Raw genomic sequence first — 24,995 nt, 5'->3', positions numbered from 1 at the left:
AGTGATAGTTAAAATACATTGAGCTAATGGCTTCGCCTATGGATGTGCTATAATGTCGTTCAATGGAACACTTCCATTATGTAATATCCTACAAAAGTTGATCTTCCTAATCAAGTGAAGCGTCTTAAGAAGTTCTCTAACTTCAGATGAAACCTAGACTATTTCACTTGTGCAATAGTACCATTGGTATCACACAATAATGGAAAAGGGTTTATGATCAAATATAAATTGATGTAATACGATGTCGGCCGGGATCGATCGGCTCGTATTACGTCACAAGAATTATGATGCGAATGACGTGAGATGTAATTCAATGCACGGGAAAATAGCGGATGAGCAGTAGAGGGAATCGACGGATAACGGTGTCGGCCGTGCCGGTCAACGAGAGAAGAATGATCCCTAGATCAAACTCCCAAATGACCCGCGAAATCAACTAGACGTCTAGACAATGAGGGGCGTATGACGGCCCTGGAGTGTTCGGCGTTTAGGCCAAAGAATATCCGTCAACCTCAAAGAATTCCTACACTCGACGACGGTGGCTATCCTATCCGTGAATTTTAATGAAAATAATGGTAGAGGACGCGATAGCGGAAGACGAGACTGGAAAAGATAATAATGCTGGTAAACAGAGGGGAGACGAGACTAACCTTAAGTCCCGCAAATCCACGGCGTCAAATCTCGTTCTGGCAGGTGATGTGGTGTAGATGGTAACGTGTTGGTAGATGACTCTGGCGTGATTGCTCGGACGTCAGACCGATGAGCGCAGGAGGTGATCAAGTCAACCGACCTTGGGACCACGGCAAAGGATGTGGCAGCAGACAAGCACACGTGGAGGTGTTTTGGTGCGCGCACGCACGGGCCAGCGCGAGGAGCACGACGCTTGCACTATCGAGCGGACGCACCGCGCGGTGGTCGCAGGCGAGGGCACACGGACGCCTGCAGAGGCGGGCGGAGAGGCACGCGGGAGGGGTACCCTCTCTCGCGGGCGCCGAGCGATGAACGGTGGAAGGGTGGTCGAGCGGGAGGCGAGGGCGAGGGGCCAAGAATCGAGAGGAAAGAAGTGTGGGAGAATTGAGGGTTCAAGAATGGTAATGGGGAAGGGTCAAGAACGAGATGGGGAAAGGACCAAGAATGAGATGGGACGGATCAAGAACGAGATGGGAAGGATCAAGAACGAGATGGGGAGGGTTCAGGAATGTGGAGGGACGGATCAAGAACGAGATGGGAAGGGTCAAGAACGAGATGGGAAGGGTCAAGAACGAGATGGGAAGGATCAAGAACGAGATGGGGGGGTTCAAGAACGTGAAGGGACGGATCAAGAACGAGATGGGAAGGTTCAAGAACGTGATGGGAAGGATCAAGAACGAGATGGGGAGGGTTCAAGAACGTGGAGGGATGGATCAAGAAGTTCAAGAAACTGGGTGGGACGTGGTAGAATCAAGAAACGGGGCGAGGGGAAGGAATCAAGAAAATGTGGGGGAGGGGAAAGAGGGGAAAGTCAAGAAATGTGGGAGGATGTTCAAGAACGGTAGTGGGGTGGATCAAGAACGAAGAGAAGGGTGGGGTATGGATCAGGAATTGTGGAAGGGTGGGAAAAGGTACCAAGAAATGGCTTTCTTGAACTGTAACAACCAAGAACCCTCCAAGAAAGAGGAGTTCTTGACGGATCTGGGGTGTGCTCCTTCAGCGGAGCAGATTTCCCCGGTTGATGGCGTGTCGGCGATGCTTTTTGAATCTCCAAAGACCCCCGGAGTAATCTCAACAAAGTCCTCTTTCGATTCTTGATGGCGGCGGCTTCTTGAAACTCTTTCCTCGCACCGGAGTGATCTCGATGGCGCGCTTTAACACGTCTCCCTCGGAGTGATCTCGACGTGGGGTGGGGCTAGCCAAACCCCCTACACTACTCTCTACGATAGGGGGGAGACGAATTGGGAATAAACTTTTCAACAATGACTCCAAGGTGTTCCTTGGGCATGCCATCCCCTTATATAGTGAGGATGGGTGCCAAGTGAACGTGGGAGAGGACGAACCGTCGTGAGACGTGGTTCGGCCTCTCCTTACAAATTCAAAATACAAACATAAAAAGTAAAAACGACGAGGACGGGGCCCAACAACATTGGCCCAGTCCACGAATCCGAAAATACAAACACACATGAAAATGAGCATAAGTAAAAAGATAAAAGTTCTTACGTGGGGTACTTAAACCCCGGGTGGTGAGCGTCGGCGCGAGCTGCTCGGCGTGGCTGACGACGTCCCGTCGCGTCATCCTCGAGATGGTTCTTCGTCATCGTGGCGTCGTCCTCGAGATGGTCCTCCATCATAAATCTAGGGTTAGTGATGAACATTTCAATCACTTTTTCTTCTTTGGAGACTTCAACTACAGTGATGTACTCCATTTTCACCGTCAAGTTTTAATTTGACCTACTTTGAAACCTTCCAATAGGTTATACTTCCCTATAGTATAAGTATAACATCAAATGTAGACTTTCTATCATTTGAATATTATTAAAAACTCAATTTGATGTTGCCCGTGAGTTTCAATCCATCTTCTCCATGAACTAATGTATTTTCTTTTGTCTTCTCAATACATCAAGAACATATCTCATATTATTTTAGTACTCATAACAATTAGAGCTTAGGCAACTTTAGGCCTCTCACCTAGAATGATGTGCATGATTAATCTTATTATCATGGCACAATGAACCTCTCTCAAAGTTTTCCTTCCCAAAACTCCTTTTGGTGATGATATCTATGTTTATAGATTTGGAGAGTAGTGATAAACTTATTGACCTATCTCTATAGATCAATATTCTCAATACTCAGGTTATTTCTCCAAAATTCCTTCATGGAGAAGATATTTGATAGTCATTCTTTTATCGAGTATAACATTCCTACATCATTCTCAATGAGTAGAATGTACTCTACACACGGAATATCATAATTATGATTGTATTTGTGCTCCCATTGGTCATCATGTATACTCACATGGCTAGTTCTTCATTCTCAATGAAGACATGAGATTTGATCACTCTATCAAGACTCATATTATAACTTCAGAATGCCTACTTCAATCCATAATTTGATTCTGGCAGCTTGCACACTTGGATGTATTATTTTAGGTTGTATCATATAAACCTTCATCCATTTCTTCATTCCATAATGATAGTGTGCTTCTTGGAGAGAACAATTTTGGTGGATTGTATCATGGCAGCTAGTGTGAACCCTTACTCCATGAACTTTTCCTTTGAACAATTTCAAGTTTTCCATCAGCACCTAATCTTTGTAGAAAAATTACTTACTCATAATGGGTACCATACCCTTCAGAGTTTCGACCAAGTTCAAAACTTGGTTGAGATGTGTGGACCAAATTCCAGAATCCATATGTTCTCGCTCATTCCAAAAGTTAGAATAACCTCTTCATATGTTAGAGATCACCATCTCTTAGATAGAGTGTTTTTACATTAACTTAAAATCACGATGTCCAACATTATGATCGAGTTATCTGATGCCTTCTACCAAACATATGAACTTCTTCGGTATACTTCTGAAAAATTTTAGGACTAAGTCCTCATCCAATGAGGTTATGATATTTATAGATCTGGTATTCCTTCTAAGACTAATTTTGCTCCCACTATCTTCTCATAGAAGATATGTGTCTTCCAACAAAATAACCCTTAGACAACAAAACACTTTTGTTCCTTAGTATGGTATAAAGTAGTATCTAAATTTTCCAATTGGATATCCATAAAATCCATATCCTATAGTCCTCAACTCCATCTTATCTGAGTCAAGCCTCACCTTATGGGCTATACTTCTCATTCATAAAGTTGAGCTTCATTCTCTTTCCACAAATCTTATGGAATAGAATTCATATATTAAATGGTTAACAAGTTCAGCTTTCATGCAATTGCAATGAGTGCATGTACACATGGGTTCACTAGGAGTCTAAGGTTGCTCTTCAGGGATTCCACTATGTCCAACAAAGTGTGAATCCACCTCTTTGATGAACAATTCATCTCATAAGTGAGTGGATGACTAAGTTGAGATAGGTAACATTTTCGTGCATCAACTATGTGAACTCCATAAGTATTATTCTCTTCGATCGCATCAAAACGTTTTCATACTCTTTTAGGTATGTAGAAACATACATCCACATGTATCAACAAATCATTGACATGTTCTCCACTTCATAATTTTGGAGGCATGGGTACTTTACCCAAAAGGTACGATTAGCATCTAGCATATGATTCAAAATCAAATACGCGAACTATGCATCCCATGCATTTTAAGTTCTTTACATTTTGCCAATGCTATTTATGCCCATAAAGATGAGCTTTTTTTGCATAGTTCTTGCTCTTGTTAGGAAAAATATCACTCTGAGATAATGGTAAGAATCATCCATTAGAATTATTCTCATTCTATCAATGCCAAAGCAATGAAATCATTTCTCAAATAAATGGAACAACTATTATTCTCAATAGTTTAGGAATATCCACCAACTAGATCTAGACTTCTAGAACCCAACAAAACATGTATTATAGATGGACAGTGATGCTTTGACTATGAAATATGAGTTTTTATTCATAAAATTCTAAATCATCTTAGCTTGTGTGAGACAATAAGTTTACAAAGATGATAGATTGGTTAAGATGGAACCATCTACCCCTATTATAAGAGGAGACAACTCAAGGATAACAATATGATGGAGCCGTTAGCCAAGGAAGTTGAATGTTAGAGAAGATTTATTTGATGATTTCACTAGGCAAAAGCACTAACGGGGATGAGTGATTAATGTTTAATAGTTGAAAGTACCTAAATCATCTTAGGATCGTAATATGGGTAGGTGATCCCATCAAAGAAATGGTAGCCGAAGATGGACTATACATACATGGTACCCGATGATATTATCATTCGTGAGAAAGTCAACATAGTTTTGTGGCTTTTAGAGCATGAGGCATAGTTTCGCGCCCCATTGGCTGGAATCTTAACTTAGTAGTTTGACTAAATAAATCTCTAATTAGTTAATCTATATGTCGATACAAGTAATCAATTATTGTGGACAATAAACATCCATTGGCTACTAGGATCACATACAAAATCATATTTTGAATGCTGGAAGATATAATTAAAGTTGAGGGTTTTTTGAAAATTTAAATTTAAGTTAAATTAGAGAAAGGCTGTGAATGAACTCCACCGAGGTTTCATGTCAAAAATTTTAATTGACGTGAAACCTCGGGGTGTGTTTTGATCAATAAGTAATCATTTTATTTACCAAAGAGGAAGAAGTAATTTGTAGATCTTACTCTGTGTCTTCCTTGTGGATTATGATCCCTAATAAAACGATGGCATTCTCTATCATTCACACTTCTGCAATTAATGAGACCCCATGGATCTTAGAAAACATTTACACCGCTTTTCCCTTCACCTCTCTACACCCTCCTCCTTGTGGCCTTCATCACAGTTGGACCAGGGAGGTCACCCACCACTTGTGTATGAATCAAACATATTCCTACTTTGTTTAACTAGAGATGATGGTTCATAAGTATAGCCTGTCTAACTGCTTCAATGTGTTCCCTGACTACTTGATATGACATTTATCTCATTGTGTAATATATGATGGGCTTTCTCCAAATGTCTCTAAATTCAATTATTATTCATGTACTTAATCTACTTGATGAAGACCTTGTGCTTGTGATTTTGTTACTGGTAAAGCTTGCATCACTACTAGTCAAGCCTAATTTTAGAGAACTTTTCCGATATATTTGACTAATTTCATCACATGTTATATGACAAGTTATTTTCCACAACCTCTGCCTCATATCATTAGTCCAATCCTTCTGCCACTGCCCTAGGAATCGAATGCAGGGATGTACCAGTTGTTGACTCCATTACTCAACTATATTGAAAGAATGACGACAAAAATTAAAGCAATCAAAATAAGTGCTGATAGCACAAATAATGTTGAAGAAAATGGTACATTAGTAGTTGAAGATGGGAATAAAAAAATGCAAAATATTCAAATCAATAAAATTAAGAACTTAGACATTGGAAGGAGTTTAACACGTAAATGTGCAGTTCACGCAGTTTTCTGAATGATTAAAATGATTTGAAATATCTAAACTTTCCCCATAAGTAAAATAACAAAAATAACTAGTGAAATAACTAACATTAATTGCTAAAATATCTAAAGTTTCCCAAGAAGCCACATGCATAGTTTGCTAGCTTAATCTATATCAATTAATAGGATAGTGAAATTGCAATTAAAAGATGGTTAAAGCAAAAACATAAATAGAACTCATATTTGATGCAGGATGACTCGGACTGACACGGGTAAGATAGGCTAACTCAACTAGAGATAAATAAAACAGACCCACAAATCAACACAATTTATTTCGAACATTTGAATTCGGTGAAAATGTTGATGGTGCAGCCCCTTTCCTTGGTTGAGGCCAGGAGGACTATCTTAAAACCACCGCAATGAAAACAAAGCTCCAAATCCAATATCTTGAACGGTTGATCATGAGAAGATTCAAACCTATTGAACTAAATCCGAAGGCGGTGAAAAAACAGACGAGAAATGCTGGATGAGAAACACCGACACCAAAGAGGCAAGATTGTACCTTTGGCACAAGAGTAGTGCGAAGAGGCGATGTAGAAAATCTCGATGCGTTGTTGGCGGGGGCAAGTGATGTGCGCTTCGATAGTGTCACGGATCCAACTGTAGGCGCGACGACTAGTGGCTGTGCTGGCGACGTTGGGGTAGACAGTTCAACGCAATGGCCAAGCGGCGGGCAACGGTGCTGACAGTTGCAAGTGGCAGTGGAGCGGGCAGGAGGCAGCGCTTGGTGCACGGGCAAGCGGCCGTCGGGCGGCTGGGTGCGCGGCGACGGCCGTGCATACGGCGGGCGCGGGCGGGTGGCTGTGTGTGCAATAGGCACGGGCTGGCGGCCGTGCACGCTGTGGGGACGACGGCTATGGGCAGAAAACTCCTCTCTCGACGGCAACAACGGCGGCAAGAGGCGGCGGCAGCAATAGCGGAGAGGGGACTAGGGCAACTTCTCTTAGAAGAAGAAAAACTTCAATTCCAAAAGAAAATTCACCAAGTAGTCCATAACAAAATTGGCCTATGTATAGGCCTTGAAGGAAAGAGAAACATAAGATAACTATAAAATTTAAATCTAACTTGTAAAATTCAAATCCAACTTTAAATGACGCTCAAATCCCCGTTCTAAAGTTGACGTTGGCGACGTGTCATGACACAGTACGTCTCATGCGGTAGTGGTGTCACATTTGGTGATAGTGCGTGGTCGTGTGCGCCATTAATATTTGTATCTATGTGGATAATAAAATGAACATCTCTCCTCACGAAAATTCCAATAGTGATGGAAATTAGAATAATAAGGAGAACCGGGTCTTCAATGAAAGATTGAATAGGGATCTTCTACACGGTTCAACTTGTGAGACAGATTTTTTATGGTTATATTTTAATGATCTTCAATTGATTTTAGACAAAAATTATAACCTCCTATGTTACCATATCCCAGATAGGGGTATGAAAAATCAAGGATACACCCCTCTGATTTGTACCTGAAGCATTGCCATGGAATGTTGAATTTGGGCGCGTCAACTCCCATTGCTTTAAGATCATTACTTTTTTCTCAATAGGAATTTAATACAAGATCAGTAACGGAAGAAGGAAACTACCGGCATGAAAACAAATTATTTTTGTAAAACAAATCGTTTAACTTTGGGCAAAGATGAAACATTAGATAACTTGCAAATGTTTAATAAAATATTATATGACAAAAGTTTCTATCAGGGGACTATTTATTAAGTGATATATAAGGCTCAACATACATTTTCTGGTTAAATATTTGTACCCACGTACAAACATGCAATTCTTTGATCTGAAATGAGCTTATGTAAAAACATTAAGAAATTTCCCCATGACTAAAAACATTAAGAAATTTACAATTCATGAATGAACAAAATAATTCAAAATTACATTATGTGATAAAGGACACTCTCAATACCATTATTGGTTATTGGCAAATATTATTTGACAAAATTCTCATGTTAATATCATATATTTGCCATACCAAACTAGCATGTCAAAAAAGTATTGCATACCGTTTAAACATAAAAAATTTAAAAGCTGTTGTTTCCATCAAGATGTTGAGTCTTTTGTCCATACAATGTAGCCATCATGAAATTATTCTATTGACCAAAAAACATACAGAGTTGGTGCAGCCTAGTGTTTTATGCATTCTGAATATGCCAAACAAAACAATCAGGCATAATTATCGATTATGATCTCGCTAACATACTTGATCAATCAAAAGTTTTGATAGATCACCAATCCAACCTTATCAATCGGTTGTTATTTAAGCATCCATTATTCCTCATTGAAAAGCTCTAATAATCTTATTACTCAATCATGCTGAATAAAAAACATAATAGAAAACAAGTGTTTAGATAGAATGCAGAAATTAGAAAACAAGCTGCTTTTGCAAGCGATGGGAAAAAACTTAGATCCAGAGAAAGAGCAACACCACCAACTGCTGAAGCAGCACAACATCACAGCAAAGAAAGAGCAACAGTCGAGGATTTTTCCCAGAGCAAAAGAGCCAGAGGCGCAGAGAGCCCAAGGGTTTTGCATTATTTGACGAATATTTTGGAAGGTAATATTTCTATTCCCAGACATTGGACAGTATCGGGCACATAATCGAGACAGGACGGTTAGGACGACCTAAAAAAATGGGACACAGGAGAAGGACAAAAATCCAAAATCTTTTTGTCCTGGACGATCACACACTTAAAACTCTGCAACCAGAGTAGTGATCTCATACCCTGCCTCACTCATTCAGCCTCTTGATGCCATCTACAAAACATGAGATGCGATCTACTCCAGCAATCTCTTATTCCGTATAATAAAAATGCATAAATCCTAGTATTCTTTAGATGCATTTATGATTCGGTCAAACAAGCTCTTGGGTCTCCCGCAATAAGCAGGATTCCTGTTGCTTTGTATGTCTTCATGAGGTTGAGTATCATGAAAGCCTGAGAAGACTATCAGACAGGGTGCTGCTTCAGCGCAATGCTCAGTAATGCACAATTGCCTTTTTTCTTTGCACGATAAGAATGACTAAATGCTATTGAAATGCTCAACCTCGAAAATTTCATTTACTTACCACACAGGATACCATGGCAACTACGTTCATCGCAGCAAACTCATCTCTCCCTTCAGGTGGATGGAGAGATTTGGAGATAGACCATTTGGGTGTAGCCATTAAAGACAGAGGGGTCGAGTCCGGTAAGCCCAAGCTTCTGGAACAGACTGAACCGGCCTTCATCAATTATCGGGTCCGAGCTTCGGGCCGGGTCGTACCGAGTCTGGTGCGTGAGGGCGGGCCCGGCCACGGGAGGCAGTTCCCAGTAAACATCTAAGATGGATTCCACAAAGCGGCTGTTCTGGAAGTGCTCACCCAGAGTGATGATTCTGTTGCTGTGGTTGAAGTCATCTCTCATCTCGCCCCTAACTCCCCACCATGCCTCTCCTCGCCCGCAGAGCTCGTCCCTGTCCACTGCTTTATCCCACATTTTTCTTCGCGAATCCCTTATTCTTGCCTCATCACTCTCTTTGAAGCAGCTGTGCCCGCCTCCTGAAGAAGGAAAATTTGAGCTTTTGGCCGAAAAAAAACACACCATAAATTTCTAGTTTTTTAAAGAACTTTGAGAGTTGTGGTCTCCTGCGGGTTTGAAATATCAAACCTCTGATGTAGAATTGGTCGCAGATTTGCCTCAGCGAGTAGTGGTCACCTGTTCCTGTGTCGTAGTTGTCCTCAAAGATGAGATGTCTGAATCCTACTTTTAAAGCCTGCTTCAACCTGTGAACCGGAATTTCGCATCGTAAGTTTATAAACGGGGAGGCTGGTTACAATTTTCCCGCGGGTTGTTTTATGTCATATTTTATTTTATACGGGATCGAATGAAGTCGGTTGCCTCAGCCTTTGAGCCCAAGTTTTCACATCTTTTATGAATAAGAAATTCAATGGGGTACTTTAAATTTCAGGTGAAGAAAGTAGGAAGTGAATTATACCAGGAAATTTATAATTCCCAAATGAGTTGTTCAATTTCTTCTTCTAATTGAAACGGCTTCTTCAGTTCTGTTATCTTGCGATTACACCCCCCTCCATAGATGATAAAGAAGAACCAAATATGATAGAAATCCATGAGATAAAAATCTTCGATCTCGATGTTAATAACACAGCTTACCTCTTTAATTCGTTCTGATGATCGTCGAAGAAGACGAGGGCCCGACTGAAGTTGGAAACACCATGATTCTGCAACACCTTGGCCCAGTTAATGCTGCCAAAATCAACAAAATCTTTACCAGCGAAGTATGTGCAGTTGGCGTCGACATAGGCTGGCCCCTTCTTCAGGTACTTGTCCGGGTGACGCGGAGAGAGAGAGATTATCCTGGTCTCAGGCATGGCCTGCCTAAGCACCCAGGTGGAGTGCCCTTTGAATGCCCCACTTTCGATCATGATCTCAGGTTTGATCCATCTGGCCATGAACCAGAGCCCAAAACTATGATCAAATCCCATGCCAAACATGTTATTCTTAATCGGCCGCGTCTCGTATATTGGCACAAATTCTTCCAGCCCCTTGATCAGATCCTTTGTCGTCCACTCCACTTTCTTGCCTTCTTTCGATCTGCCTTTTGCCCCATGAAAAATCGTGAAGGAAATATAAGGGCAAGAAGACGACTGACAATGACCCAAATTAAGAACTACATAACGGAGTGAAGACGCCCCGGATTCAGAACGCGAAGATCAGTGCTGCTTACTTCAGATTTTTTTGAAATCGAATTTCACAGGAAATCGAAGTATAAAACCGATGCCATTGTGATCTCTCATTGAATAAAACTATAGTGAAGCGGATGATTAACACTACAGGAAAACAGAAGATACCGCCGGATCTAACACAATCTCTCTGAACATAGAACATCATAAAAGTTTAATCGGCGGAGAAGACTTACACCAGGGAACACCGAGAGATCCAAAATCCGAAGGAAGCCCATCCAAGCTCTCGAACACCGGCAACCGGACCAGCGCCTCTCGCTGACCGACGCACACGAAGCCGCGGGACCGGGACAGGAAGAACCCTAAAGAGAACATCACAACGGAGAGAACAACGTACTGCACTACAGATCGAGCTCTGAAACTTCCGCCACAGATCTTGCTGAGCCGGAAAGGAAGAGAAATCTGCTTCCTCGTCTTCGATTCATCGTCTCCGTCTCCTTCCTCCGCTTTCGGCGAAGATCTCCGAGCAGAGAGCGTGCTCTCCAGCATCTTCTTCCTTCCACCACCTCTCCCTCTCTCACTCTGCTAACTAACAAATCCTCTCCTGCTGTCAGACTGGCAGAGAGTGAGAAACAGGGCAAGAGTATTGGGCTGACCCAATCCCAATTAGGCCCAGTTTGTGAGGTTTCTCTCAGAACTTATTTATTGTAGGTAATTTTTTTTGTTGAAAACAAATTTATTTATTGCACGTAATGAAGTAGTTAACCTCGTTAAACTACTCATAAATTCGCAGGCTCCTAAAGTCGTGCCTTTATCTTGTGGTATTGGCTTTCGGGTAGTGGTGGATTCCATCAGTTAAACTCGCGATCAATATTTAGGCTCGCGTAGGTTAGTCCATTACCTTCTGTCTGAATTCGTATAGTTCTTCTTTCAGTTCAGATGCAAGACCTAATTACTGAAGAAGCATTATGTATGTGTGAGTTGACAAAATAGCTTTTGCTACTAATGTGCCAACTCAGAACGGGTAAGCCAATGTGTGAGTTAAGGAGCGGATAATTGAAGGTTATCCAATGTTCTTCTAGAAGGTGCACAGTGATAATCGTTTCTAAGAAGTAATCATAATTTAGGCGCAAGGTTCCAAGCAGGAATGGAGAAAAGATGAATGAGGTTATGATGAAGCATTGTCTTTAGATAAAAACACATTTACTCGACCCATTCTTGAGTCTCCCACACAGCTCAACAGTGCAGCTCTGTATGAGGATATGCCTATTTTCCTGAGCCAAAAGCTAATGTCTTTTCATCTTGAATTGGAGTGTTAGACTTGTTAAAAACTGCTGAGGTCTTGATCTTCTCCCTTTGATGTTACTCTTTATGGTAGCAGCAGATAGTGGGTTGACGGCTAGGGTTTGCATGAGCCAAAAGAACATTCTTCTATTGAAACATACTGGCTTAAATACCAGCTAATAGACCAGAGTATGTGGGCCCTACTTACTTAAGTGTTCCACAATCATGTGGTCCACATCTAATGATTTAAAGGACAAAATATATGGCCTTTAAATCAACCCCCACCCCTTGAAAGTTGGGTGTAGATGTTGATAGTGCCCAACTTCTAGAACTGTGGTCATGGTACCTTTGGTGAAGATGTATGTAGCTTGTGCTGTAGATCCCACAAATATTGGATTGATGACGCCTGCCTCAATTTTGCTTTTCACAAAGTGACTATTCAGACAAATGTTCTTGGTTCAATCATGTTGGAATGGATATTGTGCTCTAGCTATAGCTGACTTATTGTCACAATAAAGAATTATAGTATTATTGGAATGGAGATCAAGTTCCTCCAGTATTTCTTAAATCCACATAGCATTCTCCTCGCACCATTTCTATTTACTATGTTTCTGCTCTAGATAGGGACACTATTTCATGCTGCTTACTCCTCCAAGTTACCAAACTTCCTCCGATAGATGCACAATAACCAATAGTCAAATGAATGTTGATTATTGAGCCATCAAAATCATCCTCTGAGTATGTCTCAAGTGTCACATATCCACTCCTTTACTTTTACACCCTGACCAACAAAACCCTTTAGATAAGCGAATACTTAGTGAGTTGCATGCTATGAACTTCAAGAGGATTGGTCATAAAATGACTCTTATAGTACACTACATAAGCAAATTTGGACGAGTATGATTCAAATAAATCAATTTTCACACAAGTCTTTTACCGGTGCATTGTCTTTTCCACTACCCAACTTCACATACTTTTCAACTGGGGCCCAGAAGGTTTCGAGGAAAGCATATTAGTTTCCTTAAACAAGTTAATATATACTTATGTTGTGATAAGTTTTATGTTGTCTCGGCTTTCCTGATTTCTTGGAGAAGATATAACTCCAAGTGTGAATTCTGTCAGCATCATCTCCAGTAATAAACATATCATTCACATAGACAATCAACAAAGTTCGTCAACCATCATTACTATATCTAAAGAACATAGTATGCTCCACATTACTCTTCTAGATAACCAGAATTTTCATCATTCTAGCTACTTTCCCAAATCATATTCTAGGAGACTACTTGAACCCATATAGTGAGTATCTTTCTTAACTTGCACGCAACACCTACAAGATTGATCAGTTTATAACCAAGAGGGATACAATATACACATCTTCTACTAATTATTCATTTAGGAATACATTCCTGATATTATAATTGATAAAGTTTCCGTCAAAATTTCCAAATTAATTAAAGTCACACACAATAAAACTTTAGCTACTATTCTAGCCTTTTATTTTATATAATGTTCCATATGCTTTGTACTTTGTAGTATGCATCCATCAGCACCCCAGGCTGGTCTCTTCACTGGTTTCAGTTCAACAAGCTCCCGAGTTTGATTTCTTATGGGAGCCTCCATTTCTTCATCCATTGCCATTCTCCATTTAATACTTTTTAAAGCTTCTTCTACAGTCTTTAGAACTTGTATACTCATCAAAGAATTCAATAATACCTTATATGAAGAGTTCAACTTCGCATAGGAAATATAATTTTCGAAATGATACCCACCACTAGTCATATAGCTTCTCAATCATTTGAATAAAGCAATAGGACATCCAAGATCATCTCCACCCTGCTCCATTCTTTTGATTTGCAACTCATCTTCATCGTCTAGATGATCTTCTTAAAGACATGTATTTATAAGGTCTTTTCTCGGAGCCCCCTGCCCATGCAAGCCCATATCATTAGATTGTGCCCCTACACCTACAGATATAGTTTGGAGATATCCTTGTGATAGTTCCATATCCAACTATACCTCCTTAAAAATCATAAGAAACTAAAGATTTGAATTCATAACTTTGGATTGGTCAACCTCTTTTTCTTTCTCATGGCAGAACAATTTTATATGACATCAACATACGCGTAAATTTTTTTAGGTAAAGCTTGATTACAGATATACCCTTTTCAAGTATTCGAATACCCCACAAACACAATTATTTGCTCTAGGATCAAGCTTGCTTGTGTGTATATCATCAACATGTACATATGTTGTACATCCATTTTTTTTTGAGGAAGAATAGTGCACGGCCTTGTACATCAGGAAAACTGAGTTAGAAGATCTCTTAGGCTAAGAAGGCCAGTTTTCTTAGCTTAAACACAGTGTATAAGGTAGTTTGCAGTCCAGACTACTACTCCTGAATAACACTTTGGCCTATGTACTTGGAAGAGGAGTGACCAATCTGAGGCTAGAATTTGCTCAATCTTACTCTCTGCCAATCCATTCTGCTACGATGTACAGACACATGAAGATTCATTGACAATATCTTGGTTTGGGAGATAGAGATTCATATTTGAATTTAAGTACTCTCTACCGTGTAAGTAATCATTTCACAGAATTGGAGAATAGTTTGAGGAATATGAGAGAAACTTGTTCTTCAACACTGCTCTTCAACACTTTTTCAATTAAAAAGTGTCAGTAACAAGTTTTTTAATTGAAAGTAAAAGTACCTTAACAAGTAAAAGTGTCACTGTTCTCCTCATTGGATCCAATCCAGTATCAGTAACAAGTTTTTTAATTGAAAGTAAAAGTACCTTAAGCTCTAGAATATGAAAAACTTATTTTAAAACTCTAAGCCTTCTGAATTCAACTTCACCTATTCCTACAACTGGAAGGTATTGTCGACCAATTGTAATAACCTTTCTTTGTGCCTTCCATATGGGTGAACCTAACAAAATCATTTTTGTCGAAAGAAATATGATAGGTGCTCCTGTGTCCAATATCCAACATGCACTATCTGCAAGTGATAAGATTGAACCATAAAAAACATAAAATTCACCTAAAAACATATGGGAAGACGATGCTTAATCCTTGGGCTGCACTTGTACTCCAGTATATTATGATGTAGCTACATATGCATTCTTCAACTTCTGGTTCTTGAAAGCTAGCTTCCAACACATCTCCATGGTATGCCACTTTTTTCTAATAATAATTGTGGAAGAGTTCATCATTTGGATCAACACCTTGAAATTAACTAAGAGTAATCTTCGATTGGGCGCCTCGCTGTATAGTTGGTGTAATGCTCTTTGACATTGACCTATTGTCTATCTTTTTCAATGAGAACATAGTTTGGGTTGGTTTTTGAGTTTCAAAACCCACCCTTATAGGAGTTTCCTCTTCAGCTACCATACGAATAGCTCTATCTAAATCTAGAATCCTTTCCAGATTGAGAATATAAATACTCACATTTTCATGTCCAGATTTGAGTCTAATGACAATGGGAAAAAGTCCTTGCTTCACCTTGTACCCTCTCTCTACTTAATGAGGATTCTCCACTGGCCAAGACCACCATCATAGAATCTTCTCCTTGCTTGGCTTGAGCCGCCTTTGCATTAAGGTCATATAACCTCCAGTCAGTATTATATTTGACACTGCTCTTATGAATCTCCTCCAATGGTTCCTTTACAATGTTGATCTATAAAAAAGTATCCTTGTCTCTAGTGCAGTGGTACCGATAATCCATTACTTAATAAGCATCTCCTCTGCTTGCCATGTATTGTGCATCGGCTGCCCTTTCATGACATGCTCCTCACCAAGGTGATCTCCTGAAAACCTCCCCTCAATAGCTAAATCCGAAAGCTTTCTCCATTCTTAAATATTAAACACATCAAACTTAGGTTCAATATCTGGAAATACCAGATCACATGGTTGTAGTGAGCTTCTTCCTTGCCCTTGGTAATGAGAACGAATGTCTTCTGGAGGACCTAGAAAGATCAGAAATAAGTAAGGAGAAATGAACCCATACTAACTTCAAAGAGTGCATGGATCAGAATTCTATCCTAAATGGCCTGCTTTGATACCACATTAAAAACTACTGAGGTCTTGATCTTCCCCCGTGATGCTCCTCTGCGTTGTGACAGCAGAGAGTGGGCTGACGGTTAGGGTTTTCATGATCCAAATAACATTCTTCTATTGGAACATTATACTTGCCATTTGGCTAGGGTTTGTTTTTATTGGCTGGCCTAAATACCAGCCAATAAAATAAAGTCTGTCACCCTACTTAATAATGTGATCCACAATCATGTGGGCCACTTTCAAATGTGGCTCACATCTAATGATATAAAGGACAAATTATATTGGCCACTTATAACATGTGGCCCATTTACAAGAATAAAGACAAAAATAAAGGACAATAGATAAGAGCAAGATCTATAATTAGCAACACTCAGTTGCCCTTCAACTGTGAGTGGTTAACAGTGCCGCCTAGCCCTGGGTCGTCTGGTGGGGACATCCAGTACCGGGGCGGTTACTGGCTAAACCATGGCCCTAGTTTGCCTCTTTCATCTTTTAGGTTATATCCCTGTTACTTCCCTTCCATTTCTCACATCATATTTACTCCATTGAGCCATCTGCTTCTATCATTTAATTGGATCCTTGTACCCCATAGTATCTTCACTGTTTAATATGTAGGCTAAAACTTTTTTGCCTCCAAAATAAGATTATGCCAAAATGATCCTCTTGGAGAAATACAATTTGTAGTACTCTATGGTCAGACGTGGGGCCAAAAGGTAAATTCACTTCAAACTTCAAGTTGTACACAATTTCAAGCTCTTTTTACTGTAGTGGTCTCGTTTGAATCTTAGGTTTTGCTCTGAGAGGAGAAGAGTGTCCAGAAAGGGTAAAAAATTTGGAGGGATGGGCCAACTTCGTTACTGCGCTCGAAAATCTCTCGACAAGGACCAAGATCACACAATTTCGATTGATTCAGCAGCAGGAATCCGTCCTCGGGTGAGCTCATTTCTGCCATTCGTGCGCCTTCCACTCCGGCAGCTGCTGAATGATGATCTGACGACGGAGAATCTCCAGTGAGGAAGAAGGAAGAACAAAAGGGAAGACCAGAGTGGGAAGAACTCACCTGGCCTCTCGATTCTTCGCTGCCGACCATGGTCTGGCACGCCAGCCTCCAATTCTTCGGCTTCTGCCAATCGTTTTGCAGGATTTCCGTTCGAGATCATTCGTAATCAGAAGAAGGAACGGATTAAACTGCCTGAGATCAGTAAAGTACCTTCTTCAGCGCTTCCTTCTCCTTCTCCGTTCTTGGGCTCAGCAACTCCGTCCCCTCCAGCACCTGAGTTTTAAAAAACGATGATCATGGGTCTAGCTTCTGGGACGGACGTCCGATATCCGTCAAATATTCGATATCCGGTAAATGACAAAGGGGTTTCTGATACCGGATATCGGATACCGACAACCCTATCTATAATGAATATCGGGATGGATATAGACTAGGCAAGGGATAGGCGGATCTTGGATACTGGATACTGGAATCTGATATCTGGTATCAGGAGAAAAAATCAATATTGAACATGATAGCAGATGTTTAACGTTAACACCCATCCCGATACCATAATCAGATGTCATTGTTCTGATACAAGGCGGTTTCTGATACCAGATATCGGATACCGACAACCCTATCTATAACAAATATCGGGACGGATATCGACTAGGTAAGGGACAGGCGAATGCTACTCATTCGTTGTTCGTCGTCCTTATGGATAACGAATGACGGTAATGGACGGAACAGAATGGACCCCCTTCAGTCATCCATTTATCGTCAATTTGTAATAGTCACCATTCCATCAGCAGTCCCGTTCAGTCATTCTTCCACAACGACGAACCAATGGAAGTCAGAAATGACGGAAAGGACTGATATGTGGGGAATTATCAGCCAATTCAGGCATGGGTCATATCATAGGAGACTGATAAGTAGTGCACGGAAGCGGACCGGACGGTCTTTCATCCTGGGCAAGACACTTGATGAGACAGAAATTCATCTGGCAGAAGGGCGGGACAGGTTTTTTCATTTTGGGACAAGGGAAGGGACAAATTTATTATAATTTATTTTTATGATCTTTTTTTGAATTTTCAGATCTCAATGAATCAGAATGTCTATCATAGTGAATCTGGACGCCAAGGGTGCCCTGTTTACGAACAGGACTGTTCCCTGATGGGACGAAAACCGTCCCAAAACGTCCGGCAATCCCCACCCAGACGATTTTGCAATATACTGGTAACTAATGATGGAAATGTCCGCCTAGTCATCCATTCAGGATGACGAATTAAGACGAACGGATAATGAATTGAAATGACAGATGACGAATTGAAATGAATGGATGAAGAGTTGAAACGAACAGATGAAGAATTGAGACAAAATGATGACAAGTCAAGATGAAATGATGCGAGTTGAGACGAAATGATGATGAATTGAGACGAAATGACGATGAGTTGAGACAAAATGGCGATGAATTGAGACAAAATGACGACGTATTGAGACGAAAGATGGCGAACTGAGATGAACGGATGACGAATTGAGACGAATGGATGACTAACTGAGACAAAAGGATGACGAATTGAGACGAACTGATGACTAACTGAGACAAACGGATGACGAATCGAGACGAACTGATGATAAATTCAGACAAAATGATGACGAACTGAGACAAAATGATGATGAATTGAGACGAAAAGATGACAAACTGAGACGAACGGATGACGAATTGAGACGAAAGGATGATGAACTGAGACAAACGGATGACGAATTGAGATGAACGGATGATGAATTGAGACGAACGGATGACGAAACGGAACGGGAATACATAAAGGCTTTCGTTCCGTTTCCTGTTCGAATGTCAAGAACGAGATCCGATGACGGCCAGGAACGCAACGGATGACGTTTATGCAAACGTTGACAAAGTCAACGAGCTTCACTAACGATGACGGGACGGATAAGAGGAAACGTCAACCTCGACAAGGCAGGTCGCGCAAGTGCCGCCGCCACCGCAGTTCAACAGAGGCCTGGCCTGCAAGATCGCCGGAGATGAACGAGGAAGAAGAACAGCGAGCGAAATCTACGAAAATCTCACGTAAGGTCCGTAGAGATCGATGTGGCCGTCGAGCATGATGTCCCTCAGCTTCTTCCCTCCCACGGCCGATCGAATCTGCACGTCCGGCGATCCATCGGGAAACAACCTAGACTGCAATCCCCATTTCTTCATCAGCCAGATCTCAAATCGCCGGAAGAGGCGAGATCGAGGGAGTACTCACGCTGACGAACGCGAAATCGACGGACGGAGCTTCATCAGGGACGGAGATCTTGGATTCCGCGGCGGTGATCTTCTCTGCGGTAGTCTCGGCGGAGGCTCTGATCGACGGGAGGCCAATCGCGGTGGATCTCCTCCCGCCGCGGCCGCTGAAGCGGGATCTCGCCGTCGGAGCGGCGAGGCGTGGGAGCGGACCGATCTGGAGGGCGGTCATTTGGAAAATCGAAGGAGAAGATCGATCAAACAGAGCCGGCGCGACAGGCGAGTTTCTATCTGGCCCTTCTTCGTGTTCTTCGCCTTATCCCCAACGAGAGATGCAGCCGTCTCAGGCATCGAATTTTCCCCAACAGCGATTAATTTCGAAACTATTTTTTTCTGTGAAAATTCGCTCATCGAATCCGGCTTAAAGTTTGGACTTTTAATTTCTTATATTATAAAATCCTTGCTGGGTCCCATTTTATTTTCTTTTCCCGACACTTACCGGCGCTCCGCTGATGTTCCAGGAGATGAAGATCTGGCCAGGGAGTGTATCTTGGCGCTCGCCGGCTTTGGTTTCACGAGATCGCGAGATCGTGAGAGTACTCGCTCTTGCATTCTGGATCTTCGCTAAGGTTCGTTACGAAGCAACTTTCTCAGATTTCCCTGTTTCGAGAGGTGTGAAAGATTCAATGTCCACTGTTCTTGACGGATAAAATGTAGATCTATTGACCTAGTTATGCGTTTTGGGGACGGAATGGATCGAATGGGTTGAAGTTTAGTCGTATTGAGCAATTTGTCGAACAATTTGAAAGCATTCGCGGTTTTGAGTTCTCGTAACTTATCGCATGACATCTTTTTGGAAATTTGGTTTTCTCTTTGTCGGAATCTACTGGCATCATCTTTATGCGTCAAAACATTATCTTTGTGCTTGAACAATAGAGGTTAATTGAAAATGGCGGACAGTTATGGATAGGGCTGGTTTAGATATCTGAATTTAGTAACTGTTTATGGGTCTTAATCTCTGAATAATGTGTTAGTGATATCAGAGTTGTTTCTGTAGTTATCATATTTTGAGTCCACCGTTTGCTCAAAATTACTGGCTGGTGGACTGGAACCTTTCTATACCTTATCCTCGAATGTTCATTTTTAACTGGTTCCATTTCATTGTTTTAGCCCATCTTTAATGATTTTCCTGAAATTTGACTTTTTTCTTCCTCGTTTTCAGCTTTTCCTGAAATTCAAACATGGAAATGGAAAGCTTCGCAATCTCCGAAAAATTCCTTTTGATCTAGAGCCATATCTGTGGACTGTTCGATTCAAAAATCCTTTGTAGTCTCTTCATACCCTTCCCGAGGATGATCTCATTTCACAAGTTCATCTCACAGTTTCAGAGGCTATACAAGTCTAGAATCAGGAGACTCGTTCTTGCGATGACTTTGGTCGCGTTAATCGTATTTGGATTCCAGAGTTCCTCATTATCCGCCATAAAAAGTGTTTCAATTGAACTTCCATTGCCGAGCTCGCAAAGTATTATTTCCTATAAATCTGAGGAGCCGAGAAAGATTGCCGTGTTTGATCCCAAAGAATCTGAGAAGAATGGTCTTAAGGAAGGAAACTTTCAAAGTCCCATGTCCTTGGACATTGAGAACACTGCTGAAAATATTTCAGTTTCAGCTAGATCTGAGAAGCCCAAGGCTGATGCAATCGTCTCAGCTGATAGTATAAAGTTCATAAGCCCAGTTCATCAGCCCGAAAAGAAGGCTAAGCTGAAGAGGAAAAGGATGCCTGGCATGACTTTACAAGAAATGAATCTGCTTCTGGAGAAGAGCCGTTTCTCTCCACCATTAGCAGTATGTTCTCATACCAATTTTCATTTCACCGTTTACTTTTCATTATTGTAGATGACACCCTTATTTTAATTTCTGAAATTGCAGAGGATAGCCCACAGGCACTCTGCATCTGACCTGCAAATCTTGGAAGCCAAGGCCCAGATTCTGAGCGCTCTCCCAACCGAGAACGACCGAGATCTCTTCTCCCCTGGTTTCCGAAATGTCTCAATGTTTAAAAGGTAATAGAACGAGGCAGAGCTGCTGACAATTGGAAGAAAAAAAGGGGTCTTTATTCAAATATTTGCATGGTATCCAGGAGCTACGAATTAATGGAGAAGGTGCTGAAGGTGTACGTATACACGGAGGGAGATAAACCCATATTCCGCCAGCCAGAATTAAAAGGTGTCTACTCCTCGGAGGGATGGTTCATGAAGCAATTGCTCGCAAGCCAGCGGTTTGTCGTCAAAGACCCTTCCAAGGCCCATCTCTTCTATGTACCCTTCAGTTCCAGCACTCTGCGATCCTCATTCTTCATCCCAGGTGATCACAGCCACGACAGGGCCATTGAATACCTCAAGAACTACACGTCAATGATCGCCGGCAAGTACCCATTTTGGAACCGCACAGGCGGCGCTGACCACTTCTTCGCCGCCTGCCACGATTGGGTAAAACATAAATCACTAGAGATGACCTGATAGAATTATCTGCTCTTGTTCGATTTGGTGTTGAGTGTTTATAACTTTTCCAAAGATATGGTTCGACAGGTGCCGGATATAACAGTACCAACAATGGGGAACTCCATCGCTGCCATCTGCAATGCTGACTTAGCAGTAGGATTTGTGATGGGCAGAGACGTATCACTCCCAGAAACATATGTGAAGAGAGAGAACAATCCTAGTCCGGGCACTGGTCGCCGGGCTACAAACAAGCGGCCCATTCTTGCCTTCTTCGCTGGGAAGATGCATGGCTACCTTCGTCCCATGCTGGTGCATCATTGGGAGAACAAGTATCCTGACATGAAAATCTCTGGTGCCCTTGCAAAGAACAAGACTACTATGACTTATGCAGAGCATATGAAGAGCAGCAAATATTGCATCTGTCCAAGAGGAAGTGACGTAAACAGCCCGAGATTGGTGGAAGCAATCCTCTATGAATGCGTTCCTGTCATAATCTCTGACAATTTTGTGCCACCTCTGTTTGAGGTCTTGAATTGGGAGACCTTTTCTGTGGTAGTGTTGGAGAAAGACGTCCCTCGGCTGAGAGAGATTCTCCTCTCTATCCCCATGAAGAGGTACTCTGCCCTTCGGACTGCAGGGAAGAAGGTCCAGCGGCACTTCATCTGGCACAGTCAACCTCAGAGGTACGACCTATTCCACATGGTTCTTCATTCCATTTGGCTCAGCCGTGTTCTCCAGCAATTCTAGATTAGCTTTGAAAATGGATCTTTTCCAAGCTATGTCATGAAATTTGACACTCATTGATTGTGGATGAGGTCTCTGTGTTGTGCAGTGAAGGGTTCTTGTATTCATTCAACTCTTTTGACTGTAGGGATGATCACACCTGCAGAATTTTATTTGTATATTAACATATGTTTTAAATGCAAAAATCTCAAAAATAAGTAAGACGTTTCACGCCGTCAAGTTCAGTTCAGTAAGAGAATAATTTAACCCCAGAGCTGAGAATTTGTGAATTTTATCTGCATTACATACTTTGATCTTTATTTCAGTTTGTAATTCACTAATTGCTGCAAGTAAAATCACCAATATGATTATGTTTTGTTCATGGTACGAATGTTGATGTTGATTTTTTCCATAATAATTTGACATAATCCTTTTGTATGCATACAAATTTTTATTTATATTCCTACTTAAATGTATGAGACAAAATCAAGTGTACGAATATAAAAGAAACAATGAAACAGTTCATCTACTTCATGCTTCCTCAACCTTCTTTTCTTAAAATTCCTCACTTTCTACTATTAGCTAAAAAAATGCAGATAATACTATAAGATATGGTAAGATATAAATATTTTCATTATTTTTTTAAGAATTTTAGTGTCACTACCCAGCAACGCCACTGGATAAGCCTAAAAATGGTTTGTTACAATGTGAGTTGTATTGTATTTATACAATAATATTTATAATATCTATGTTTCAAAGTATTGAAAATATAAGATGAGAATATGGTCGGTCCACATGGAATTACAACCCTACAAAAATCTAGAATTAATTTTTCTTGAAAGAATAAATTTAATTTTTGATAATAACAAGTTAAATAAAAAAGAGAAAGAAATGCATATTTCTAGGAACTTTAAAGACTTCTAGAATCTGGTTGGAACTTAATATAATTCATTTTTTCTAGAGAAACTCAAAATATGTAGTATTTATATTTTTATAAAATTTCCAAAGATACACCAAAATTTTCTGGCAAGTCCGGGTTAACCTGTGTAATTGAAAGGGACAAGAATAACTTTGAATGGGATCCGTCCAAAATTTGAATAAGAAAAAATAGAGAGCCAAATTTGAAGGTGAGGTGAATGAATTTTTTTATGAAAACTGACTGGATGGATGGTAGGGATGGTGGATCAAATTGTGAAACAATAAATCTTCAAATATAGAGACAGAAAAATAGAAATTGATCTAGAGATATAACACAGGGATTTAAGATATGAATAGAGATCACAAAAATGGAGGAGTAGTTTTTATGCATTTAATCATGGTTTTGAATGAAATGAAACACTCTTAATCCCAAAATCCTTAAGGACATGTACTTGTCATTTTGGAGACATTCAAGAAAAAAAGTCAAATGATCAAGAAGAATTTTACAATTTCAATGCAAGGTGCAAGGAAATTTGTACTCTTGAAGAAAATGTGCCATTATTGGCCAATTAGGCTGGAGCGAGCTTCTATAAGTATTTTTATCTGCACTCATAACCTTTCTAAATTAATCCAACCACATGGATAGATTGAAGGTGAAAAGATAGATGACTCTCAGAATTTGGGCTCAATCTGACAGCTGAATCTCCAATTGCGATTTAAATTGGCTTAGCTTTTATTGTCAGATCTTCGTCATATCTCCCCCATGCAATTGTCAGCTGAACCCGACTCCTCAATCTGAAAGTTTTATGCACGTTTCCTTTTTTATCCATCCTTCAATGATCTACCTTCACATTTTCTGTTAACAGAATAACAAAGGTTAAGAAAATTCATTAGTTTATGAAGGTGTCTCTGATAAGCCTAATTTTGGATAAGAAAATTCAGTTAATAATGTCGTTTAGAATTAGGCTTATGCAATAAAATTTGTAGTACTTTCCCTTAAGCACAATTATGAAATATAGGATGAGAAATGGGTCCAACCACAAGGAGACACTTCTCAAGAATTTTTATCCTATGTTTTATGAATTAATTTCAAGAATGAATTAATTTTGTACTTAGTGAGCCCTAGTTATATTGATGTTTATATTTTCAGTCAGAACATTTTAAAGATGATGATTTTTATTCCCATATCAAAATAAATCGAAACACTAAAAATGCAAGGCAATGTGATTTATCAAGAGAATTTTTATGTATTTAAATTGGGAATTTATAAGCAAAGCAATTGATTTAGAAATTGGATTTGAAGATGGACAAACTTTTCAAGTAAAATTTTGGATTTCGGTATGGTAGACGTGGAATTGAATTTTGTAACAATCAATTTCAAAATCTAGAGAGAGAAAGTAGGCGAGATAACATAGGGAGAAAATTCAGAAACATTGGGGAAAATGAGTTGAAGGTGAATTCGACTTTGATCTATAGATC

The 24,995-nt window shown here is 40.5% G+C and overlaps 3 protein-coding genes and 1 long non-coding RNA gene across 5 annotated transcripts; 1 reads left to right on the top strand and 3 right to left on the bottom strand.

Annotated features, from left to right (window-relative positions):
• Positions 1–9,105: 9,105 nt before the first annotated feature.
• On the bottom strand, positions 9,106–11,401 carry LOC144701153 (DNA-directed RNA polymerase subunit beta). The gene is made up of 4 exons (XM_078572883.1): positions 11,042–11,401; positions 10,276–10,720; positions 9,772–9,887; positions 9,106–9,662 (listed from the first exon to the last, which is right to left on the bottom strand). Exons 1-4 carry the CDS (start codon positions 11,352–11,354, stop codon positions 9,244–9,246), a joined length of 1,293 nt encoding a protein of 430 aa, XP_078429009.1. The 5' UTR covers positions 11,355–11,401; the 3' UTR covers positions 9,106–9,243.
• Positions 11,402–15,588: 4,187 nt separating this feature from the next.
• Positions 15,589–16,496, bottom strand: LOC144700417 (uncharacterized). The gene is made up of 3 exons (XR_013580754.1): positions 16,151–16,496; positions 15,987–16,054; positions 15,589–15,895 (listed from the first exon to the last, which is right to left on the bottom strand). It is a non-coding gene; the product is annotated as an uncharacterized LOC144700417 (long non-coding RNA).
• Positions 16,497–16,976: 480 nt separating this feature from the next.
• Positions 16,977–19,746, bottom strand: PNSB3 (NDH-dependent cyclic electron flow 1). The gene is made up of 6 exons (XM_078572882.1): positions 19,395–19,746; positions 19,214–19,324; positions 19,094–19,150; positions 17,356–17,418; positions 17,206–17,268; positions 16,977–17,135 (listed from the first exon to the last, which is right to left on the bottom strand). Exons 1-6 carry the CDS (start codon positions 19,602–19,604, stop codon positions 17,085–17,087), a joined length of 555 nt encoding a protein of 184 aa, XP_078429008.1. The 5' UTR covers positions 19,605–19,746; the 3' UTR covers positions 16,977–17,084.
• Positions 19,747–19,843: 97 nt separating this feature from the next.
• On the top strand, positions 19,844–22,741 carry LOC144701151 (putative glycosyltransferase At5g03795). Of its 2 annotated transcripts, none has more exons than XM_078572880.1 (5): positions 19,844–20,001; positions 20,595–21,219; positions 21,304–21,437; positions 21,515–21,863; positions 21,963–22,741. In XM_078572880.1, the coding sequence occupies exons 2-5, from the start codon at positions 20,725–20,727 to the stop codon at positions 22,620–22,622; spliced, it is 1,638 nt and encodes a 545-aa protein (XP_078429006.1). In that variant the 5' UTR covers positions 19,844–20,001; positions 20,595–20,724; the 3' UTR covers positions 22,623–22,741. The 2 variants fall into 2 exon arrangements, with proteins under 2 accessions (XP_078429006.1, XP_078429007.1); XM_078572881.1 differs by having other exon boundaries at positions 19,885–20,001; positions 21,044–21,219.
• Positions 22,742–24,995: the final 2,254 nt, after the last annotated feature.

This window comes from Wolffia australiana, chromosome 3 (assembly GCF_029677425.1).
Source record: "Wolffia australiana isolate 7733 chromosome 3, ASM2967742v1".
In the NCBI taxonomy this organism is placed as follows: domain Eukaryota; kingdom Viridiplantae; phylum Streptophyta; class Magnoliopsida; order Alismatales; family Araceae; genus Wolffia; species Wolffia australiana.
This window is presented reverse-complemented; position numbering and strand designations above follow the sequence as displayed.

What these genes read in the sequence shown, in the direction of transcription:
- LOC144701153 (XM_078572883.1), bottom strand. Translation starts at nt 11,354, where the DNA reads ATGCTGGAGAGCACGCTCTCTGCTCGGAGATCTTCGCCGAAAGCGGAG. An exon ending in CATCAGAACGAATTAAAGAG is followed by an intron (nt 9,888 to 10,275) that starts GTAAGCTGTGTT and finishes TCCGGTTCACAG; the next exon opens with GTTGAAGCAGGCTTTAAAAG. An exon ending in CGACCAATTCTACATCAGAG is followed by an intron (nt 9,663 to 9,771) that starts GTTTGATATTTC and finishes TTCCTTCTTCAG; the next exon opens with GAGGCGGGCACAGCTGCTTC.
- PNSB3 (XM_078572882.1), bottom strand. Translation starts at nt 19,604, where the DNA reads ATGACCGCCCTCCAGATCGGTCCGCTCCCACGCCTCGCCGCTCCGACG. An exon ending in TCGATCTCTACGGACCTTAC is followed by an intron (nt 19,151 to 19,213) that starts GTGAGATTTTCG and finishes GCGATCTTGCAG; the next exon opens with GCCAGGCCTCTGTTGAACTG. An exon ending in GCGAAGAATCGAGAGGCCAG is followed by an intron (nt 17,136 to 17,205) that starts GTGAGTTCTTCC and finishes CTCCGTCGTCAG; the next exon opens with ATCATCATTCAGCAGCTGCC.
- LOC144701151 (XM_078572880.1), top strand. Translation starts at nt 20,725, where the DNA reads ATGATCTCATTTCACAAGTTCATCTCACAGTTTCAGAGGCTATACAAG. An exon ending in GTTTCTCTCCACCATTAGCA is followed by an intron (nt 21,220 to 21,303) that starts GTATGTTCTCAT and finishes CTGAAATTGCAG; the next exon opens with AGGATAGCCCACAGGCACTC. An exon ending in AATGTCTCAATGTTTAAAAG is followed by an intron (nt 21,438 to 21,514) that starts GTAATAGAACGA and finishes CATGGTATCCAG; the next exon opens with GAGCTACGAATTAATGGAGA.